This window comes from Microplitis demolitor, chromosome 3 (assembly GCF_026212275.2).
Source record: "Microplitis demolitor isolate Queensland-Clemson2020A chromosome 3, iyMicDemo2.1a, whole genome shotgun sequence".
Taxonomy (NCBI): domain Eukaryota; kingdom Metazoa; phylum Arthropoda; class Insecta; order Hymenoptera; family Braconidae; genus Microplitis; species Microplitis demolitor.
The window spans coordinates 23671898-23691264 of NC_068547.1; the positions used below are offsets into that span (position 1 = coordinate 23671898).

The window sequence follows — 19367 nt, forward strand, 5'->3', positions numbered from 1 at the left end:
AATAGATAGTAATTAGTTTTAATAAGATTTATTTGAAGTATTTATCAAACTACTTCTTGGATTTCTTTTCAGTTTTTTTGGAGTCTTTAGCTGCTGGTGCTCCTTTTTTAGATTTCTTCGTTGCTTTCTTCAATCGGTAGAAAGCATCCGTTCTGAATTTGTTGCGCATTTGGCGCGCCTTCCTCAATTTGAAACGATCGAAATCGCTGAGCGTCAATCGCTAAATAACAAAGACGTATTTATAAATAAATTTTCTATTTAAAGAGCCGTAGTTATTTATAAAGAATCGCGACAATTAACTGATGCGCGTTATACCTTCGCTTTAGCAGCGGCTTTTTTGGCCCAAACAGTTTCGCTCCATTTTTTGTCTAGCTCGGCCGCTTCCCAGGCCTTACGGACAACGCGGGTTGATCCAGTAAATGGGAATTTCAACTGGAATTTTGTGAGATGAAGTTCGCTCAATCTCATTTGACCTCTTGGGATATTTGACTGAGGTCCGTCGACTAAAACCTTAAAAAAAAAATGGCTAAGTTTAGTAATTTGATTTTTTAAAATAATAAATTGATATATTTTATATTTTTTATGTCAGATAATGTTTTTGGCATCAGTAATACATCAGCCGGCAATTCCTATCAAGAACAAAGGTTCATCATGAATTTAAATAATTTAATTAATTATTAAAAATATAAATTATAAATTTCTTACTCTGTTTTGGTCAATAACGTCCACAATTGTGACCAATTTTCCCTGGTTGGGGCCATCATTCACAAGGCACACACGGCCTGTCTGCACAAATCGTTCAAACGGCTGTAACAAAAAAAAAAATTAATTAATTAGTTTAAATATATCCATACATTTAATAGCATATATATTTATTTATTTATCACTTCAAAGCAACCGTACAAGAAACTAGACGCCAATCCTAACCTCGTTAAAATTCAATTTACAAAAAAAAAAATTTTAAACTTTGCGCGGAAAAATTTGATTAAAAATCAAAAGTTTGAATTTAAATAATAATTACAATTAATTATTTTACTACATAATTGATATAAATATTAAATATAAATAGAATGCAATATTCTACCATGTGCTCGTGTCACGGCTGCAACATTAACGCAGGTTACAAAACTCATTGTACAAAATTACCCTCAGAAAAATTATTTTTATTACACTAATGATCACCATCTAATTCTGTGATTAATTTTTTATAAAAAAATTAATTATTTGAACGATTAAATTATCAAAAATGATTAAAAAAATATCGTATACATACCATAGTTTGCTGGTTCGCGATGGAAAAGGACCACGAGAGCTCCCGCAGCAGGCAACTCCGACAAGCGCGCCATCTTTGTTCAAAATAACAATTTCAAATTTTCAAATTTTCGTAATTTCATCAAAAAATATGACTTTTAATTATTATATATTTTTTATAAATTTTCCATTACTCCAGTTTCAATTATTTAGATTTTTTAATTAAACTTGAAATATTTCTTTTTCAACCAACAACTTCCGGAACCGGAAGCCCATCAATAGCAGGTGCATCAGTTCTCCGCCAATGGACACGGCCGCAATTTAATGGTATTCTTTACATATAAATATGACCAAATTTTTTCTATCCTTTTTTTAATAGTCATATTTATGTATATACATACATTGACACATACATGTACGATAAATGTATGAGTGCGCGTATGAACAAATAAAAATCGCCGGTGAATATTTCATAGCCGGTTAGTGGTTTAGTGTAAACTCCTTACACCATTAGTTATATTAAACATAACTTACAAATTTATATATTTATAAAAAATAATATATAAATAATGCTGTAACAATAGTATACTGTCAGTAATTACTATTGGGTAATAATTTATAAAAATTTATAAATCACGTGGTAAAAAAAATAATTTAAAAAATCGTAACGTCATATATCTATATATACATACGTATATTTTTATTATTTAAATATGAATAAAATGAGAAAGTTTAATTCATCAATTGACATAATACCGCTACAGGGAGTAAGTAACGAAGATATTATGAATCCAATGGGAAATAAAAATCAAATGGATGATCAAATGCGCATACAACGCGATCCTCAAATAATATCGCGCGTACAAATGGTAATTTTATATATCATTTTATTTATAACCTAACATTTTAGCGTTGGCATTTGTTTTAATTTTTAAATTTTATATTTTCTTTGTAGAAAAAAAAACAATGAGCTTGAATGTCGCAGTCATCAGATAAATTTTAAATTATAAATAAATAGACTAAATAATTTAAAAAATAATATTTATAAAAATGCACTTATTAATTTTTAAATGCGCATTTTTAAAAAAATTTTTTTTATCAATTATTTACTGTATTTAGTAATAATTTTAAATTTTTATGTCTGCTACATTCACACTCATAAAAAAACATTGTAGTGAATGTTTTTATTTATTGTTGTTTTTTTTTTTTTTTTTAGTACTTATATGAAAATGAAGATAAGGTTTATATTGATGTTAATGAAATGGCTGATAGCTTGCAAAGAAAATATCGCGATTACCGTACAAAAAAACGCTCAGCATTCCGAGCTTTGGTGCGTCGTGCTTACGATGAGATTACTGAGAGTTTTTCCAAGAAATCTGACTCGTTATCACGACAAGACGATTATGATGATGAAGTGGAGATAGAGGTACACATATATCATGGTTTAAATTAAATAAAAAAGTGTAGATGAGTAAACGAGTATCAACAGTAATCTAGGCACTCGTTTATTGTATTTATTAGTTTTTGCATTGTATGAAAAATATAAGAACTGGATGTTAATTGTTGAGGTTTGCTTATTTTATATTTTTATTTTAGTCAGACACGCCGGGAAATGATACATTGGGCAGAGAACTTATAAAAATGTATAAGAAGTCGGTTGATGAGGTGAATGGAAATTCTAGTGACAAAGAATTGATTGACATCAGCAGTGATGATGATTCGGAAAAAATAGAAGACATTGCTCCGGAAAAAAGTCAACAGTTTGCTGTGAGTGCGCAATCTTCGTCTAAGTCAGCATCGAAAAGTTCAACTTGCACTAAGCAAAAGTCTGCAAAGTCCGAGCGAAACGAAGCTAAGAAAGAAGAAGTTAATCATCAAAAAGTAATTATTTATATTTGCAGTTGAATTTATGGTAGATGTAGATAATTAATAATTTATTATTGTGATTTTACAGCCTGTAGATCCTGTAGCGCCGGAGGCCAAGCCGTCAGTGTCAGATAAATCAAGGAAACGGCCACGAGAAAAAACAGTTGATGGAAGTCCTGTGGGGATATTGAAGAAAAAGAAAGAAAACGCGGCGCAAGTGGAAACTAAAATTAAATTTTCCGATATTGGCGGTAACAAAAAGGTACTGGAAGATGTCTGTAGATTATTAGTCCATATAAAGCATCCTGAGATATTCAAACAACTGGGAATATCACCGCCAAGAGGATTTTTGCTTCACGGTCCGCCGGGATGTGGAAAATCACTGATGGCCCATGCTATTGCGGGTGAACTAGACATTCCTTTGATAAAAGTTGCAGCACCTGAATTAGTGGGTGGTGTTTCTGGAGAAAGTGAATCTCGTATTAGAGAATTGTTTGAACGTGCAGTAGCAACAGCACCTTGTGTATTATTTTTAGATGAAATAGACGCTATGGCGCCACATCGTGCTACTGCGCAAAAAGAAATGGAACGACGTATGGTTGCTCAACTACTTACCTGTCTCGATGACTTGGGTTCCAAGGAAAATGGCGATAAAGTCCTGGTACTGGGTGCTACTAATCGACCAGAATCATTGGATCCAGCTTTAAGACGAGCTGGTAGATTTGATCGTGAAGTATCACTTGGTATTCCTGATAAAGAATCACGTGTCTGTATATTAAAAGTTCATGCTGCCAAATTAACTTTAGCTCCAGATGTAGATATCACGACAATAGCATCCCTCACTCCGGGATTCGTTGGCGCAGACCTGGTGGCACTTTTACGAGAAGCTGCTGTTGCTGCCGTTGACAGAGTTTTCAAAGCTCTTAAAAATAATAGCAAAGTTGAAGAACCGGGTAATTCAACGACTGAAAAATCAACCGATAAGCCGGTTGATCCACCAGCTGATAAAGAAATTGAGAAACCTGCTGATAAGCCAGCTGATAAAGAAGCTGATAAACCAGTTAATGAAGCAGATGTTTTGGATACAGAACAAGACAATAATAAAATGACTGTTTCGCCTGTTGAGGTAGAAACTGAACCTGATAAAGATAATCAAACTACTGCAACTCCTTCAGAAATAATTACACCTGATGAAGTAAATATGTCGTCACCAGTTAATAATATTGTGGATGAGATTCTACCTCTAGCTAATGGAAGTACAACAACTGACAAACCACAAACACCAGAACCAATCAAATCAAACTTTGGTGACTTGGAAGATTTATTGCAATTACTCCATAATAAAAATCCATTGTCACCAGAAAGTTTAGCCGATTTGCGAATAGAAAATGCTGATTTCGATGTTGCTTATCGTTCTGTTCAACCTTCATCAAAACGTGAAGGTTTTGCTACAGTACCTGATGTTACTTGGGATGATATTGGATCCTTGAAGGAAATAAGGGAGGAATTACAAATGGCCATACTTGCACCAGTAAAACATTCCGATAATTTTGCTGCCTTTGGACTGATGGCACCCACGGGAGTTCTACTCTGTGGTCCACCTGGATGTGGAAAAACTTTATTGGCCAAAGCCATAGCCAACGAAGCGGAAGTTAATTTCATTTCTGTTAAAGGGCCAGAGCTGTTGAATATGTATGTGGGTGAAAGCGAGAAAGCTGTCCGACAATGTTTCATTAGAGCTAGAAATTCAGCACCGTGTGTGATATTTTTCGATGAACTTGACGCTCTCTGTCCAAAAAGAACAGAAGGCGACAGTTCAGCTACATCCCGTGTTGTCAATCAAGTACTTACTGAAATGGACGGTATCGAGGGTAGAAAAGGCGTTTACTTGATGGCTGCTACTAACAGACCAGACATCATTGACCCTGCCGTCATGAGACCCGGTAGATTTGATAAAATTCTCTACGTCGGTCTCCCGACCCCACTTGACAGAGTTGACATTTTAAAAGCTCTGACTAAGGTATTAAAAGTTAATTATCAATAAAAATTAATTTAATTGCTACAAAGTTATATTTAAATTATTTTTATTTCATTAGAATGGAACACGACCAAAGTTTGCGGATGATGTTGATCTTGATGTAATTGGAAGAAGTGAAAATTGTGACGGATACACTGGAGCTGATTTAGCTTCTTTAGTAAGAGAGGCTGGTATTGAGGCATTAAGAGAATCAATGACTAATGATTCTGGGCTTACTCAAGTTTCAATGAGACACTTTACTTCTGCTTTCAATAAAATTCGTCCTTCAGTGCACGAAAAGGTTTATGTTTTTTTTTTTTTTTAATCTCGCTCTGATGAAGCGAAATAGTCCTCGCCTAAGCTCAGTTGCAAGTAAATTTAAAAAAAAATATTAATTATCGTCTAATTTATTTATTATTAATTACAGGAAGCAAAGCATTATGAAAAGTTACAAAAACTCTACGGTATTAAGAAACCGACAGTAGACCCGACGCCAATGGAAACTCCAGTTGACACACCAATGATTGATTCATCGATGGAGGCCATGGAAACGTGAAAATAAGTTTTGTCTTAAAACTGTACATCATTTATTATTTTTATTATTATTATTATTATTATTATTATTATTATTTTTCCTTAACAATATTAGTTTTTTGACGTTTCACAAAATATTCATCTTACATTCATTATATAATTAATGCTTATTCATTAAAATTTTTTACATAAAAAAAACAACGTTAAGATTATATCACAAATGTGTGCGAATTAAGCACGGTAGAAAGCTGAATGATGTGTTTGAACACTGTATTGATGAAAAATAAAAAAAAAAATGGAAAAAAAGAAAAAAATAAACGACAAAAAAAAGCGTTTTTATGGTGCCGATAGTGTTTGCTTGAGTTTATTTAATTTAAGCGGCAACAAATTTGCTAGATCTTTACAAACATTTAATTCTGTTTTCATAAACTCCGCGGCTTGTGGGTGAGTATTGCAGTAGTTGACAAAAAAGTTGTAGGCGTTGATGCTGTTCATAATATTTTCAATTTGGGCATTTTTGTCGGGTGTTATCAACTTATTGTAGAGAGTCCCGAGGTGGAAGTAAGCGAACAATGCAGGACGAACCATTTCCTCGGGAAATTCTTTAGGTGGCGGTGATGACTCAGACTCTTTAAGTGAATCTAGAAAACTTTGGTAATATTTGATAGCTGATCTACTCAACTGATTTATTTTAGTCAAAGCGTGCGGTGTAGGCCGATCATCAGAGCTACGTAGTTTGTCTAATTTGATGTCCAGTATCGCGGAATAAGTTTCGCCGAGTTCAATCCAAAGCTGCCGGCATTCAGACTGATAATAACGTGGATTCAATTCTTTTATAACATGTTCAAGTATATTCACTCTTCGTTTGTGCATTTTAGCCTGACGGTCTTCATTCTCCTCGAAAAATGACAGATATTTGTAAGCCTGAGACATGTCCTGCATAATGTGGACGTAATCCGAGGCATGGGTCTCCAAAGCATAGAATTTTTTAGCTTCATCCAGCCAGTGCCGAACATTAATAAACACTTTCTTAGCATCATTAAAGTCTAGTAAATATTGATCAGTTATTTGTTCAGCGATCGACTGAATGGGTTCTTCAAGTTTCTTGAACTTCATGCTCTCGAGCGTTTCAATGTCCACCGAATCTTCAGCTTTGTTGTCGTCTTTGGGCGCTTTTTCATCGTCAATATTGTCAGCAAGTTCAATCAAACGATCTCGCGACATACTCATCAATAAAATTCCATACTTGGCCCAGCATCTGGCTACATCAGCACTCCGATGACGAAACTGTTCCCATTTAGCGGCTTTAAGTTCTTCATTACTATTTTCACCAACATCATCAACCAAAGAGTTCTCGTATAGTTTTAGAATATGCGAAGCTGCTGCTAGATGATGACGTGCTTGTGAAAAGTGTTTCCGCTCCATAAAAAACTGGGACAATGTCGCTGCGTTTAGAGCCCAATCAATGTAATCAAGATCATCTAGCTCCAGCTGCCTTTGCAGAGTCATGTGACAGTAGAAGGCAGCTCGCTGATGGTCTTTACAAATACCGTAGATCTGTGCAATGTAATACAAAGTCAGTGTATGTAATTTTTCTAAAACATTTTTAGGTGCTGGTTCTTCGCTGTTGTCAATGCCAAATAATTCAGACATGCCTCGGGGTTCACGTGCCGGGTCAATGCTCTTGAAATCCTGGTAAACTTTTTCGGATTTTTCAACAAACGCTTTAGACTTTTCATACTCACTCCATTGAAACCAAATAATTCCCAGCTGATTGAAAGCACTGAGAGAAGGCAAAATACACTCAGGTTCCAATTCATGACCCTTCAGTATTTCAATTGAACGCATCAAGTTATCTTCGGCATCTTTCAATTCCTCGTTGTCAATTAAAATAATTCCTATATTCAACCAAACTATTGACAGCATCGCTATTATATTTATATCTTGCTCGACAGAATTATTTATCAAATTTTCGAGCTTCATTTGCATTTCTTTCAATATACTCACGGCTTTATTTTTAGTTTGACAATCAGGTCCCTCGGGATTATCATCTCGCGGTTCGTCAAGTAATTTTCTAACCTTTAAATACTTTTCTCTTAGGTCATCAACTATTTCTTTATTAACACTCACCATTTTTAAACCAAAAACTCAATTAAATTTTAAATAATTAAGTAGCACAATTAATTATTGGTAATATTAATTGAACGATAGTAAAATTTTTAATTTTTAACAACTCGAGTGTTTGTGTTTTTATATTAATTTTGTCTAAGGAGTTGTCAAAGTTTTTTTTTTTACATTAAAACTTGGCGCACGCGCATTTTTTATGACAAATAAAATTTATCAGTGAATACAGACCGCTTAGGAAAATTAAAAAATACATAAATAGTAAAATATTATTTTTATTATTACTAAAATTTTTAAATTTACCATAAAATTCTGCTGTCAAATTTTTAAATTTACAAATTCAAAATTAATAGGAACTAAAATCGAGTGCCATGCTGTCGCCCTAAAACCTCTTTTAATGACAGTAGGAAAATAACTAAAATTGGAACTAACACCTGTACTAATACAATGATATTGTGATTTTTACATTAGACAATCTTTATAAACATAAAATGTACAACAATGTAATTGATCTATATTGAGAGCATTTAACTATTCGTAAAAGTTAAAGCAAAATAATTTTAATACGCTACTGAAATGTTGCCAACTTAACTTAATTAATGTTTATTTGAATTGAAGTCTGATTTGAGTATAAGTAAAAATTGAAAATAGTTCAAATAAAGAAAAAGAATATAATTAAAAATGTCGAACAAAGAATGTTTATTTATTTACAAAAAGTTGGAAATTAAAATAAAAATTAATATATAAGAGTCAAGTATAACGAAAAGATAGGTTTCAACAAAAAATAAAATAGTAATGTGTTTACGTTTACCGTAGGTATGCAATATCTTTCGGTGTATTTTAAAAAAAGTGAATATTTAAATCTGTTCTAAAATTAGCAGGGATGATGTTGTAAACATGTATGAATTTAGTTGTAGTCGATTTTGTTATTTTACTCGGAAGATAATACTGACTGTCGATATACTGTATTACCGTTGGTAATGTAGAATTTTCATAAAAATGTTTTTGAAATGTATAGCAGATGAATTAATTTGAATACTGTGAAATGAGAAATCACGTAGAAATAATTTAATTAATTATAAAAATTAAAAACTGAATTGTTATTTATGAATATTATTATCAATTAAAAATGATTATTATTATTATTATTATTATTATTATTATTATCATTATACTCCTATCACACCTAAATAATAATAAAACAAACGAAATATCGGAATTTATTCATCAAGCTGCAATAAATAATTAAATATAAATAATATTTTATAAATTTAATAACGGTACTCGGACAGTCACGTAGTGACTGTTTGCTATTATTAACGATATTGTTATTATTATTTTTATTATTATTATTATTGTCAGTAATTTTTTTAAAAATTCTATATCTTGGTGACAATTGAAACTCGGTCATTTTGTCAATTAATGCTTTAACTCTTTTAAATTAATTAATAAAATTTAATTACGCTTATATCAATCGAGTCATTGAATATTTAAAAAAATGGGGACACTGTGTGAAAATGCCCTCAAATAATTAAATGATGTATTTAAAATACCAATTGCTATTCTATAATAAACAATTCGTTTTTTATTGTTATTGTAGACACATGAAACAGTTTGGATTGATGCAAGGAGTCTCAGTAGTTTGGTGGATATGAAAGATTAGAATTTACACATTATTTTTTAATTATTTGTAAATTTTTAGTAATATTATTCTTTTATTGTTATCAGTGTATTGTACGAGTTGTTTATTTCATAATTTTCATAAAAATAATATTATAATATTGTAATGAATATTTTAGTGAAACCAATAACATTACTGAATCAGGTAAAAATAAGATGAAAATTGCACTAGAAAACCGGGATATATCATGTAATTTTAAAATCATCCCTTTGTGGTGGGCCTCTTGTAAAGGCATGGCATCCAAATATTATTTACTCTCTCATAAATTAAATCTCATATAATGTATTCACAACTTTTCCAGAAGCGCTAGTATCTCTTCAAGCACTCACAGAAATTGAATACATGACTGTTGTAAACGGTGCAGCGATTGGGCGTAATCCTCGTTCACAAGTAATTGAGCGTGATCGGAACATTAAAAGAGCTTGGATGCTCTACTCCCACAATGTACTCGACATACCAAATTTTTACTGTTATTAAAAGAGATTTTAGGGCGACAGCATGGCACTCACAGACCGCTTATTAAATTTAAAAAATACATAAATAGTAAAATATTATTTTTATTATTACTAAAATTTTAAAATTTACCATAAAATTCTGCTGTCAAATTTTTAAATTTACAAATTTAAAATTAATAGGAACCAAAATCGCACTAAGAATTTGAATCTACGCGCGTAAATTTTTAAATTACTTTTTAAAATAAATACCTCATTTATTTATAAAAAGTAACAAAAAATGTCTTATGCCTACTATATATTTTGTAATATCATATTTTATTTATTAAATATAGCCGATGTATTTATCAAATAATGAAATTTATCAAAAAATCATTAATTTCAGTATAAATAACGTTTTTAGCTGTCACAGGTGTGCTTGTACCTATATATTATATTATTTATACGATTTACTCAATTTTAGTCTTCGATTTCTACTTTAATCTAGTTAAATTCAAATTTGCGAAGTTTTTTTTTTGTAAAACTTGTTGATTGACAGCATTATCATTATAATAATTACATATGTTGAAACTAGTGGATTGCCGCATATTTAAATGTAATAGAAAACTAATGACCTGATCTAGTAGTTAAGTGAGAATAAAGCAATTAAATGTATTTCGTAATTAGTGTGGATTGTGTTTAAAAGAAAAAAAGAAATTCAATTTAAAAAATGACACATATATATTCATATTTTAATATTTATTGATGATAATTTTAAGTTATCACATTTTATTGAAACATCTTTGAAATGTGAAACTCAACATGTTAAAAAATTGTATATAAATTTTCAAAATGAATTAATAAAAGTTCACTATAACTAATGAATATTAATTAATATGTAGTAAGAAATATGTCAGTTATTGGAAATAGTGATGTACTTTTTACTGCAAACAGCGAATTTTTACGAATTCGTTTTATCGGTTCTCAGGTGCCGAAGCGTCTACACATTCGCCAGTAACTCTGATATCTTCATCTAAGAGTAACTCACATCGGAGACCTTCACAACACTCTGTTGCACCCACAGTAAGAGTACACTGTAATGTTCAAGAAACAAATATATAAATATTTAAAAACAAGCGTATCTTGTAAAAAAATGAACATATGTATTCTTATATGCTGATTATTCCTGATTAAGAAATACGACATTATATGTCAAGCTATAATTATAATTCTATTTTTAAAAAATAATTTCGTAAAATATTATAGAATTTTTTATAATTTCATTTGCTCTTGAAAGTAACCACTATATAAAATTTAAAAAAAAACATTTTATTTCCTGAGTGAAATGAAATTTTATAGTATTCACTTTAGAGCAAGATTCTACATTGACTATGTTTATAATATAATTTAAAATATAAATAATAATATTTTAGAAAATACAGTATGATATGTAACTTACATTTTCACCTGCTTCGGCGCAATTGTTTGCTGAATCATAGGCAAAACTGCTGACAGCCAACAGACAAACAGCAAACAGAGTCAGTAAAAATCTTATCGACATCTTTTGATTTTCCCTTGAAATATCCAACTGACAATAAAAATAATAATTCTAAAGAATTTTCCAAGCGCAATTTATTATGAATAAATAAATATTCATCGATTCAAGATAACTTTCTCATAATACATCAGTTTAACGAAGGATCAACCAAAGAAAATACTCAGAAATTGATTGTTATAGATTTGCCACAAAAGTGATATCTGAATTCCTGATTTAGAAAAATGATTTTTTCCATGCTAAGTGTACATCTATATATTATCCAATTCAAATTGTTGTAAATCATTTCAAATAATTTTTCTTGATCAGAGATCACAAGATGCTTCAGTAATTTATTAATATTGGTTTTATAAAATACTTACCGAGGAACAAGTAGCAAGTTGATGTAAATTTGTTAAAAAATTATAAACGAGAAATGCAGCTTTGAGAGTTTTTCGATAAGTGGTCAAGTTAGAACACGGTCCTTATATATTTATAGGGCATATGTATACCGTGTTTATCAGCCTTGAAAAAATTCCTTAACAATAAATATTGTTTTTTAAATTCTTATCGAAAATTCTTAATGATTTTGGCTCGAACCAATCAAATTCATCGGCGTGTCACCTTAATCTTAATGTGGTCTTTCATAAATACTAGACGTGATATTCTTGTATATAAAAAATCATAACAATAAATATTTTTTTTTTTTGTTTTAGGGAAAAAACAATAAGTTTATTTTTTACTGGCCAATAAAAAAATGTAACATTTTTTTTACTAATTTGAATAAATTTTCTAATTGAAATAAAATATACTCGTATTAACTACGAATTATAATTTTCACACGAAAAATGATAAACAAATAAATGGAATTAAAAAAGTTCCACAATAATTTTAATACTTAAACTTATCTATATTTTTTTGTTAGTATCTCTTGAAATATTTTTTTATCGTAGCTCAAAAAAAGTCATGTGAATATGAATCATAGATCGTGTAAATAATAATAAATAAAAATTACAAGTTAAACAATAAAAATTAAGAAAATTGTGTTATACTGTTTTTTGAGAACTTTTTTTTATAGCTTACACAAATAATATTTTTATTTAATAGTCATAAAAAATAGCTGTAGGGTTACAAAATCCTGAAAACAAAATAATTTTTATTAAGGGCTGATTTTAAAAATAAAATAAAATGAATTATTTTTGTCATCTTTATATAATAAAATAAAAATACATATCGCGTTACTAAAACCATAAGGGCGTATCTCAAAATATAGGCCCTTTTGGTTCTGCGGAACCAAAAGGGCGTTTACAATTTTTTTTTTTGCTCCAATCAATGTAAAAATATTAAAAACATTAAAATCTATGGAAAAAACGAAAAAAAAATTTTTTTGTTTTATGCCCTTTTGGTTTTAAGCAAAAATTTTTTTAAAGTCATAAGGGCGTATCCTATTTTTTCGGTTTATTATTAATTATAGGTCAGAGTAAGAAAAAAAATTGCAAGGTTAATAAAAATTATCACTCCACAACTTAATTTATCTGAACAAATATTTATTTAAATAAAAAACCAAATTTCTTTATTTAATTTTGATCGAATCTTAAGTTTGTCACAATTTTTTAAATTCAACAATTGATGTAAAAAATATGTATCATTCGAGAACGAAAAAAATTCATCTAAAAAATTCTAAATACTATGAGTGCTGTGAAATTAAATTTAATCAAATCAAAAAAATGCACATTTAGATAGTTCAATTTTTCAAAGGTGCATTTTTTCATTTTTCAATTAAGGTTTCATTTTCTGTTTCCTGTTTTTTTTTTCTTTTTATTTTCAAAAATCATAATTATTTTTTCGCGATTTAACTTCTTGTCTCAAATTCGTAGATTTCTTAACTCCGTTTTTCTCCGTGTGATCATAAATGTTAAATTCGAAAATTTTTTTAAGACCGCCCAATCTTAAGACTGACATTTTCTAAAATTATTCTACAGTGTGACCTAAAATCCTTTTTTCCTGTTTTCTAAAATAAATATATATATGTATATTTGTCTTCAAGTGAAAACACATTGTCTTCAATTTGTACAGCACTTAGGCTACATGACGTCAAAGATGTCCTGAGACCGATCCAAGTAATCATAAAAATCCACTAGAAAATGGTTTATTTTCTTTTAATAGAAAACATATATTTTAAATTTACTTTTTAACATTACTATTAAACGAAAAAATATAAAATATTATTTTACGGAGAATAATTATTTTTTTTTCTCTAAATATCCTGATATATTAAGATAACTTAAAAATTAAATAACACTCATATTTTGTAATTTATTTATTTTAAATACTCGTATAATCCCAATAATTTCTTCTGCTATAAAAAAATTTCCATTCGTCTTGTCTGAGATGTAAATTAGTGATTTATTTCCTTTTCACACCTGAGGGACAAAATATTTAAGTACCGACATAATAAACTCCAATGGTTAGTTAATTAAGGATAGACAAACTCTTAGTCATTATAGGATTAAAGACACTTACAAGATAAATAAGTAAGGGTTCATACAGTACAAGGGGTCATGAGTTCATTACCTGCGTAATTACCCAGTCTGCCGTAATGTTTGTTCTTTGTAATATACACAGTCTCCTTAGAGTTACCATTATTCTAAAGTAACTAATGAGATTCACATAAATTTTGTAAAATTCATCTGACCAATGAACTTGTAAGAAGTGTCCCTTCTACCTTAATTTTGATCTTTAAACGAAAAGGACTTGCTGGGTATTTGAAGTGCAACTCGCACCTTGATGCAGTTTAGTTGTCCTGTACTCTTTTGAGGATCACGATCACACTTTATCTTATTGATAATTGTTACAGAAGTTACTATTCTAACATCTAAGTTGATAGTAGTTACAGAAGTTACTTGTGTTTTTTTTTGAAAATATCTACATCAAAAAATTATTGCTGCAAAAATGAATTTCGTAAGTTTTTTTTCTTTATTTATTTTTTAAAAATAATTTAAGTCGAATTTTAAATTTAATGTGGATCAAATAATTATTTTGAATTAAAAATTGTCAAATAAATTTTTAATTTAAGTGAATAGATTAATTTTTTTTTGGTGCGACTTTTTGAAATGTGATTTTTTAAAATGAAAACTATTTTTAATAAATATTATTTTATTAATTTATAGTTAAAGAACACTGAAGAGTATGAAGAAGTTGAAAACAGGAGATTTAAGAATAACGTAATAGAAAGCGACGACGATGAAAGCAGTAGCAGCGAAAGTGACGGAGATGATGATGAAAGCAGTAGCAGTAGCAGTAGTAGTAGCAGTAGCAGTAGCAGTAGTAGTGAGGAAAGTGACGACGATGGAGAAGTCAACGGTAGTAAAAGACGAAAAAGTTGTGACGACGACGACGACGATGAAAGCCGTAACAGCGGAAATGAGAAAAGTGACGGAGCCGACGATGAAGTCAACGGGAGTAAAAGAAAGAAAAGTCATGACGACGACGATGACTTTGATGATCGTTTGGAGGACGATGATTATGATTTGATTGAAGAAAACTTGGGCATTACTGTTGACCGTCGACGATTCAAACGTTTGAAGCAGATGCCAGCCGGTGGATCTGACGACGAAGATGACGAAAATGGAAGGACTGAGAAAGAATCTATTGCTAATGAATTATTTGAAAATGGCATTGATGATGTAAGTATTTTAGTTTCTATAATAATTATTTTAATTTACTTTATTTAATTATTTCATGGATTCAAATTTATAATTAAAAATTTTAGGATACTAAAAATCAAAGTCCCAGTCGCGAATCGGAGCATCAGGGATCCAATCTTGACGACGATGATCAAAGTGTTCCATCAGACGATGATTTCATTGTTGACAATGATGACAAGCCCATACCCAAGAGGAAATATGTTTCTGCAGGCGATTCAGCTCTGGACCAGGCCAGGGAAATATTTGGTGTTGACTTTGATTATGACACCGTACAACACCAGTACGACGATGACATGTTTCCAGAAGACGAAGATGAGGAAGCTGAAGATGAGAGGAGTACAAGAAAACCTACAGGCAAAAATATTTTCCAAATATACGAGCCTAGTGATTTAAAACGCTCATTCTATACGGATCTAGATCATGAGATCCGTTGCAAGGACATTCCTGAGAGAATGCAGTTACGCTCAACGCCGATTACTCCTGTACCTGAAGGTTCCAACGAGCTTGATGAAGAGGCAGAGTGGATTTATAAGCATGCATTCACACAACGAAAAATTTTGCAACAAGTTACGGATTGTTCAGGCGGTATGAATAATTTAGGATCTAAAGGACCAGAAACTGTGAAGAAAATAAAGAATGCGTTGAATTTGATGCGCAATCAAAACTTTGAAGTTCCTTTTATAGCTTTTTACCGCAAGGAACTAGTGAAACCAGAATTAAATATCGATGATTTGTGGAAAGTGTACAAGTTCGATGCTAAGTGGTGTCAATTGTACCAGAGAAAACAAAAATTGCTGAGGTTGTTTGAAAATATGAGAGATTTTCAATTGGACGAATTAATGAAGAATCCTGAGGCGTCACTTCCAGATGAGATTAGGATTATCAAAGACGAAGATATCGAGCGATTGAAGAACGTCCAAACAAACGAAGAGAGAAATGACGTTTATAATCATTTCATGCTCTACTACAGTCGCGACATTCCGCGAATGAAGGAAATCTTGAGACAGAAGGAGATGGAAGCTCGACAGGAAAAAAATAGGAAACGTCAACAATATCTTTTGGAGGCTGAAGAAAAAAATAGTGAAGATCCATCGCTTGGGGATGAAGATGCTGAAGAGACTGAAAAAAATGACTGTACTCTTAAGCAGGCCGTCAGAAGTGGACCTTACGCACTTTATGTCCGCGCCGGGCTCAGCAGTTTTGCTAAAAATTTTGGTCTCACTCCTGAACACTTTGCTGAAAATTTACAAGACAATTATCAGCGTCATGAAGTCAATCAACATCCAGTTCATCCTGATGTAGTGGCGCAAGACTATCTCGGGGGAAGTTTCCAGTCCACAGAAGAAGTTCTGAAAGCTGTTCAGCACATGGTGGCCATCCAACTGGCACGTGAACCAATTGTACGAAAATGCGCTCGTGAAATTTACATGGATCGTGCTAAGCTGTCAGTACGCCCGACTAAAAAAGGAATCAGAGGAATAGATGAAAGTCATCCGATCTATACCATGAAGTACTTGAAGGACAAACCAGTTCGTGAACTTGTTGATCATATGTGGCTCAAGTTATCGACTGCTGAAGCTGATGGTTTGATAACGATCACATTCAGCGAAACTGTTAAAGGCATTGTCGGCTCAGACTTTATCAGTGAATTCAAGCAGCTATACATCAAAGATGAATTCAACAGAAATGTCCAAGACTGGAATGATTTACGTACTGGTAGTGTAGAATTGGCTTTTAAAAAATATGTTATACCAGATTTGAAGAATGAATTAAGAGCTAATATCACCGCTGAAGCAAAGGAATCCATCACGTACTTGTGCTGTCGCAAATTATTCAACTGGATAAAATTTGCTCCCTACACATGCAAATTTAATGGCCAAGATGACGAAGCTTGGAACACTGGAGAAGGCATCAGGTCAATGGGAATCGCTTATGTTCCAGATGTCAATCAAGCTGCGTTTGCTTCAATCGTCGCTCCGGATGGTGAATGCGTTGACTTTTTAAAATTGCCTCATTTGTTAAAACGTAAGAATAGTTTTAACCAAAACGAAAGACATCTCAAAGAAGCTGATTTACTTTCTCTGCGAAATTTTATCAGCAAAAATAAGCCTCATATTGTAGTAATTGGCGGTGAATCCAGAGATGCTCAAACAATTTCCAATGACATCAGGGAATGCTTGGCAAAGCTTGCTGTCAAAGAACAGTATCCTGCTATAAAAGTTGAAATATGTGACTCTAATGTAGCAAAGTTATTTTCTACCAGCAATAGAGGAGTAGCTGAATTCCGCGAGTTCCCTCCACTACTGAGAGAATCGATTTCACTTGCGCGACGTCTACAAAATCCTCTCGGGGAATTTTCGCAGCTTTGTAATCCAGATGAAGACTTGCTCTGCTTGAAATTCCATCCCCTTCAAGATTTACTTTCAAAAGAAGAGCTTTTGGTGGACTTGTATACTGAATTTATCAACAGAGTCAATGAAATTGGTGTCGACTTGAGCAGCAATAAAGTTTACAATAAAAATTTATTACAATTCGTTTGTGGATTAGGCCCCAGAAAAAGTCAGGTTCTATTGAAAATACTGAAAAGCAAAAAAAATAAATTGGAAAATCGTACTCATTTGGTGACTGTGTGCCATATGGGACCTAAAGTTTTTATGAATTGCGCTGGATTTATAAAAATAGACACGGCTACTCTCGACGACAACTCAGATATCTACATTGAGGTGTTGGACAGCACGAGAATTCATCCAGAAACGTACGAGTGGGCGCGTAAAATGGCCGTCGATGCTCTGGAATACGGGGTCAAAAATGCAGATCCAGGTACAGCTATCGAAGAAATAATAAAAACTCCCTACAAGCTTCAGGAATTAGATCTCGAAGCTTTTGCCGTCGAGTTAGAGAGACAAGGCTTTGGAAATAAAATTACTACTCTCTATGATGTCCAAACTGAATTAACTTACCGCTACAAAGATCTACGAGTGCCCTATAAATCTCCATCTCCTGAAGAAATGTTTACTCTATTGACCAAAGAGACTCAAGAAACTTTTTACGTCGGCAAACTAGTCCAGGCAACAGTTATTGGGTTCAGATTCAAAAAACCCAAAGTTACACAACTGGAGCAAGCACACCCCGTTAAAAATGACGATACTGGACTCTGGAAGTGTCCATTCTGTTCCAAGGATGATTTTCTTGAACTCACTGAAGTATGGATTCATTTTGACACGGGATCTTGTCCAGGAAAAGCTGTCGGCGTTAGACTTCGTTTGGACAATGGAGTGTCTGGATACCTTAATTCTATAAATATATCTGATAATTATGTCGCGAATCCTCAGGATCGGGTGCATATCCAACAAGTGATAGCTTGTCGTATTATCAAAATTGATGTAGACCAATTCGGCAGCGAATGTTCCAGTAAAAGCAGCGTTCTTGCTGACGTAAATAATACCTGGCGACCTGCTAAGGACTTATACTACGACACAGAGGCTGAAGAAGAAGATAAAAGAGCAGAAAAAGAAAGCAGGAAAAGTAAACAGCCGATTTATACTACACGTCTTATTGTCCATCCGTCATTTCACAATATAAGTTTCGCTGAAGCTGAGAAGATGATAAAGACTATGGATCAAGGGGAAGCTATTATCAGACCCAGCAGCAAAGGAATCGATCATTTAACAGTCACTTGGAAAGTAACTGATGACATTTATCAGTACATTGATGTAATTGAAACAGATAAATCAAATTCTTTTTCATTGGGACGAAGTTTGTGGATCGGCACTGAAAAATTTGAAGACCTGGATGAAATACTTGCGAGATATATCAACGTAATGGCTAGTAATGTCGTAGAAATACTTAAATTTAAGTACTATCACCCTGAGGTTCTTGGATTCAAAGAAAAGGCTGAGCAAATATTAAAGGAACAGAAGAGAAAAAATCCTGCTAGTATTCCATACATTTTTTCGGCTTCGAAAAATTATCCTGGTAAATTTTTACTATCGTACGTGCCTCGATTAAGATGTTACCATGAGTATGTTACTGTTATCTCACAGGGATTCAAATATCGCAACCAAGTGTTCAATAATCTTGATGCATTGATATGTTGGTTCAAAAAAAATTTCAGGAACCCAATTGTTGTACCCCCTAGGGTTTCTGAAATGACACATCGTAATACTTCAGAGATCAGATGTTTGGCTGCTTGATTATTATTTTTATTTATTTATAAATTTGT

At 32.0% G+C, this 19367-nt stretch overlaps 4 protein-coding genes and 1 long non-coding RNA gene across 6 annotated transcripts; 2 read left to right on the forward strand and 3 right to left on the reverse strand.

The window, feature by feature from the left end:
- Positions 1 to 12: 12 nt before the first annotated feature.
- LOC103571603 (60S ribosomal protein L14) lies at positions 13 to 1379 on the reverse strand. Of its 2 annotated transcripts, none has more exons than XM_008549815.3 (4): positions 1274 to 1379; positions 706 to 807; positions 316 to 510; positions 13 to 220 (listed from the first exon to the last, which is right to left on the reverse strand). In XM_008549815.3, the coding sequence occupies exons 1-4, from the start codon at positions 1274 to 1276 to the stop codon at positions 50 to 52; spliced, it is 471 nt and encodes a 156-aa protein (XP_008548037.1). In that variant the 5' UTR covers positions 1277 to 1379; the 3' UTR covers positions 13 to 49. The 2 variants fall into 2 exon arrangements, with proteins under 2 accessions (XP_008548037.1, XP_008548038.1); XM_008549816.2 differs by lacking the exon at positions 1274 to 1379 and adding an exon at positions 1085 to 1105.
- A 295-nt stretch (positions 1380 to 1674) lies between these two features.
- On the forward strand, positions 1675 to 5699 carry LOC103571601 (nuclear valosin-containing protein-like). The gene is made up of 6 exons (XM_053737713.1): positions 1675 to 2120; positions 2468 to 2677; positions 2848 to 3132; positions 3206 to 5137; positions 5214 to 5435; positions 5562 to 5699. The coding sequence occupies exons 1-6, from the start codon at positions 1965 to 1967 to the stop codon at positions 5688 to 5690; spliced, it is 2934 nt and encodes a 977-aa protein (XP_053593688.1). The 5' UTR covers positions 1675 to 1964; the 3' UTR covers positions 5691 to 5699.
- A 291-nt stretch (positions 5700 to 5990) lies between these two features.
- Positions 5991 to 8491, reverse strand: LOC103571602 (KIF-binding protein). The gene has a single exon (XM_008549814.3). It carries the CDS (start codon positions 7799 to 7801, stop codon positions 6005 to 6007), a length of 1797 nt encoding a protein of 598 aa, XP_008548036.1. The 5' UTR covers positions 7802 to 8491; the 3' UTR covers positions 5991 to 6004.
- A 2155-nt stretch (positions 8492 to 10646) lies between these two features.
- On the reverse strand, positions 10647 to 11930 carry LOC128667434 (uncharacterized). Its single transcript, XR_008403397.1, has 3 exons — positions 11822 to 11930; positions 11364 to 11492; positions 10647 to 10998 (listed from the first exon to the last, which is right to left on the reverse strand). It is a non-coding gene; the product is annotated as an uncharacterized LOC128667434 (long non-coding RNA).
- Positions 11931 to 12072: 142 nt separating this feature from the next.
- LOC106693151 (transcription elongation factor SPT6) lies at positions 12073 to 19338 on the forward strand. The gene is made up of 3 exons (XM_053737438.1): positions 12073 to 12108; positions 14609 to 15124; positions 15211 to 19338. The coding sequence occupies exons 1-3, from the start codon at positions 12073 to 12075 to the stop codon at positions 19336 to 19338; spliced, it is 4680 nt and encodes a 1559-aa protein (XP_053593413.1).
- The last annotated feature ends 29 nt before the right edge of the window (positions 19339 to 19367 follow it).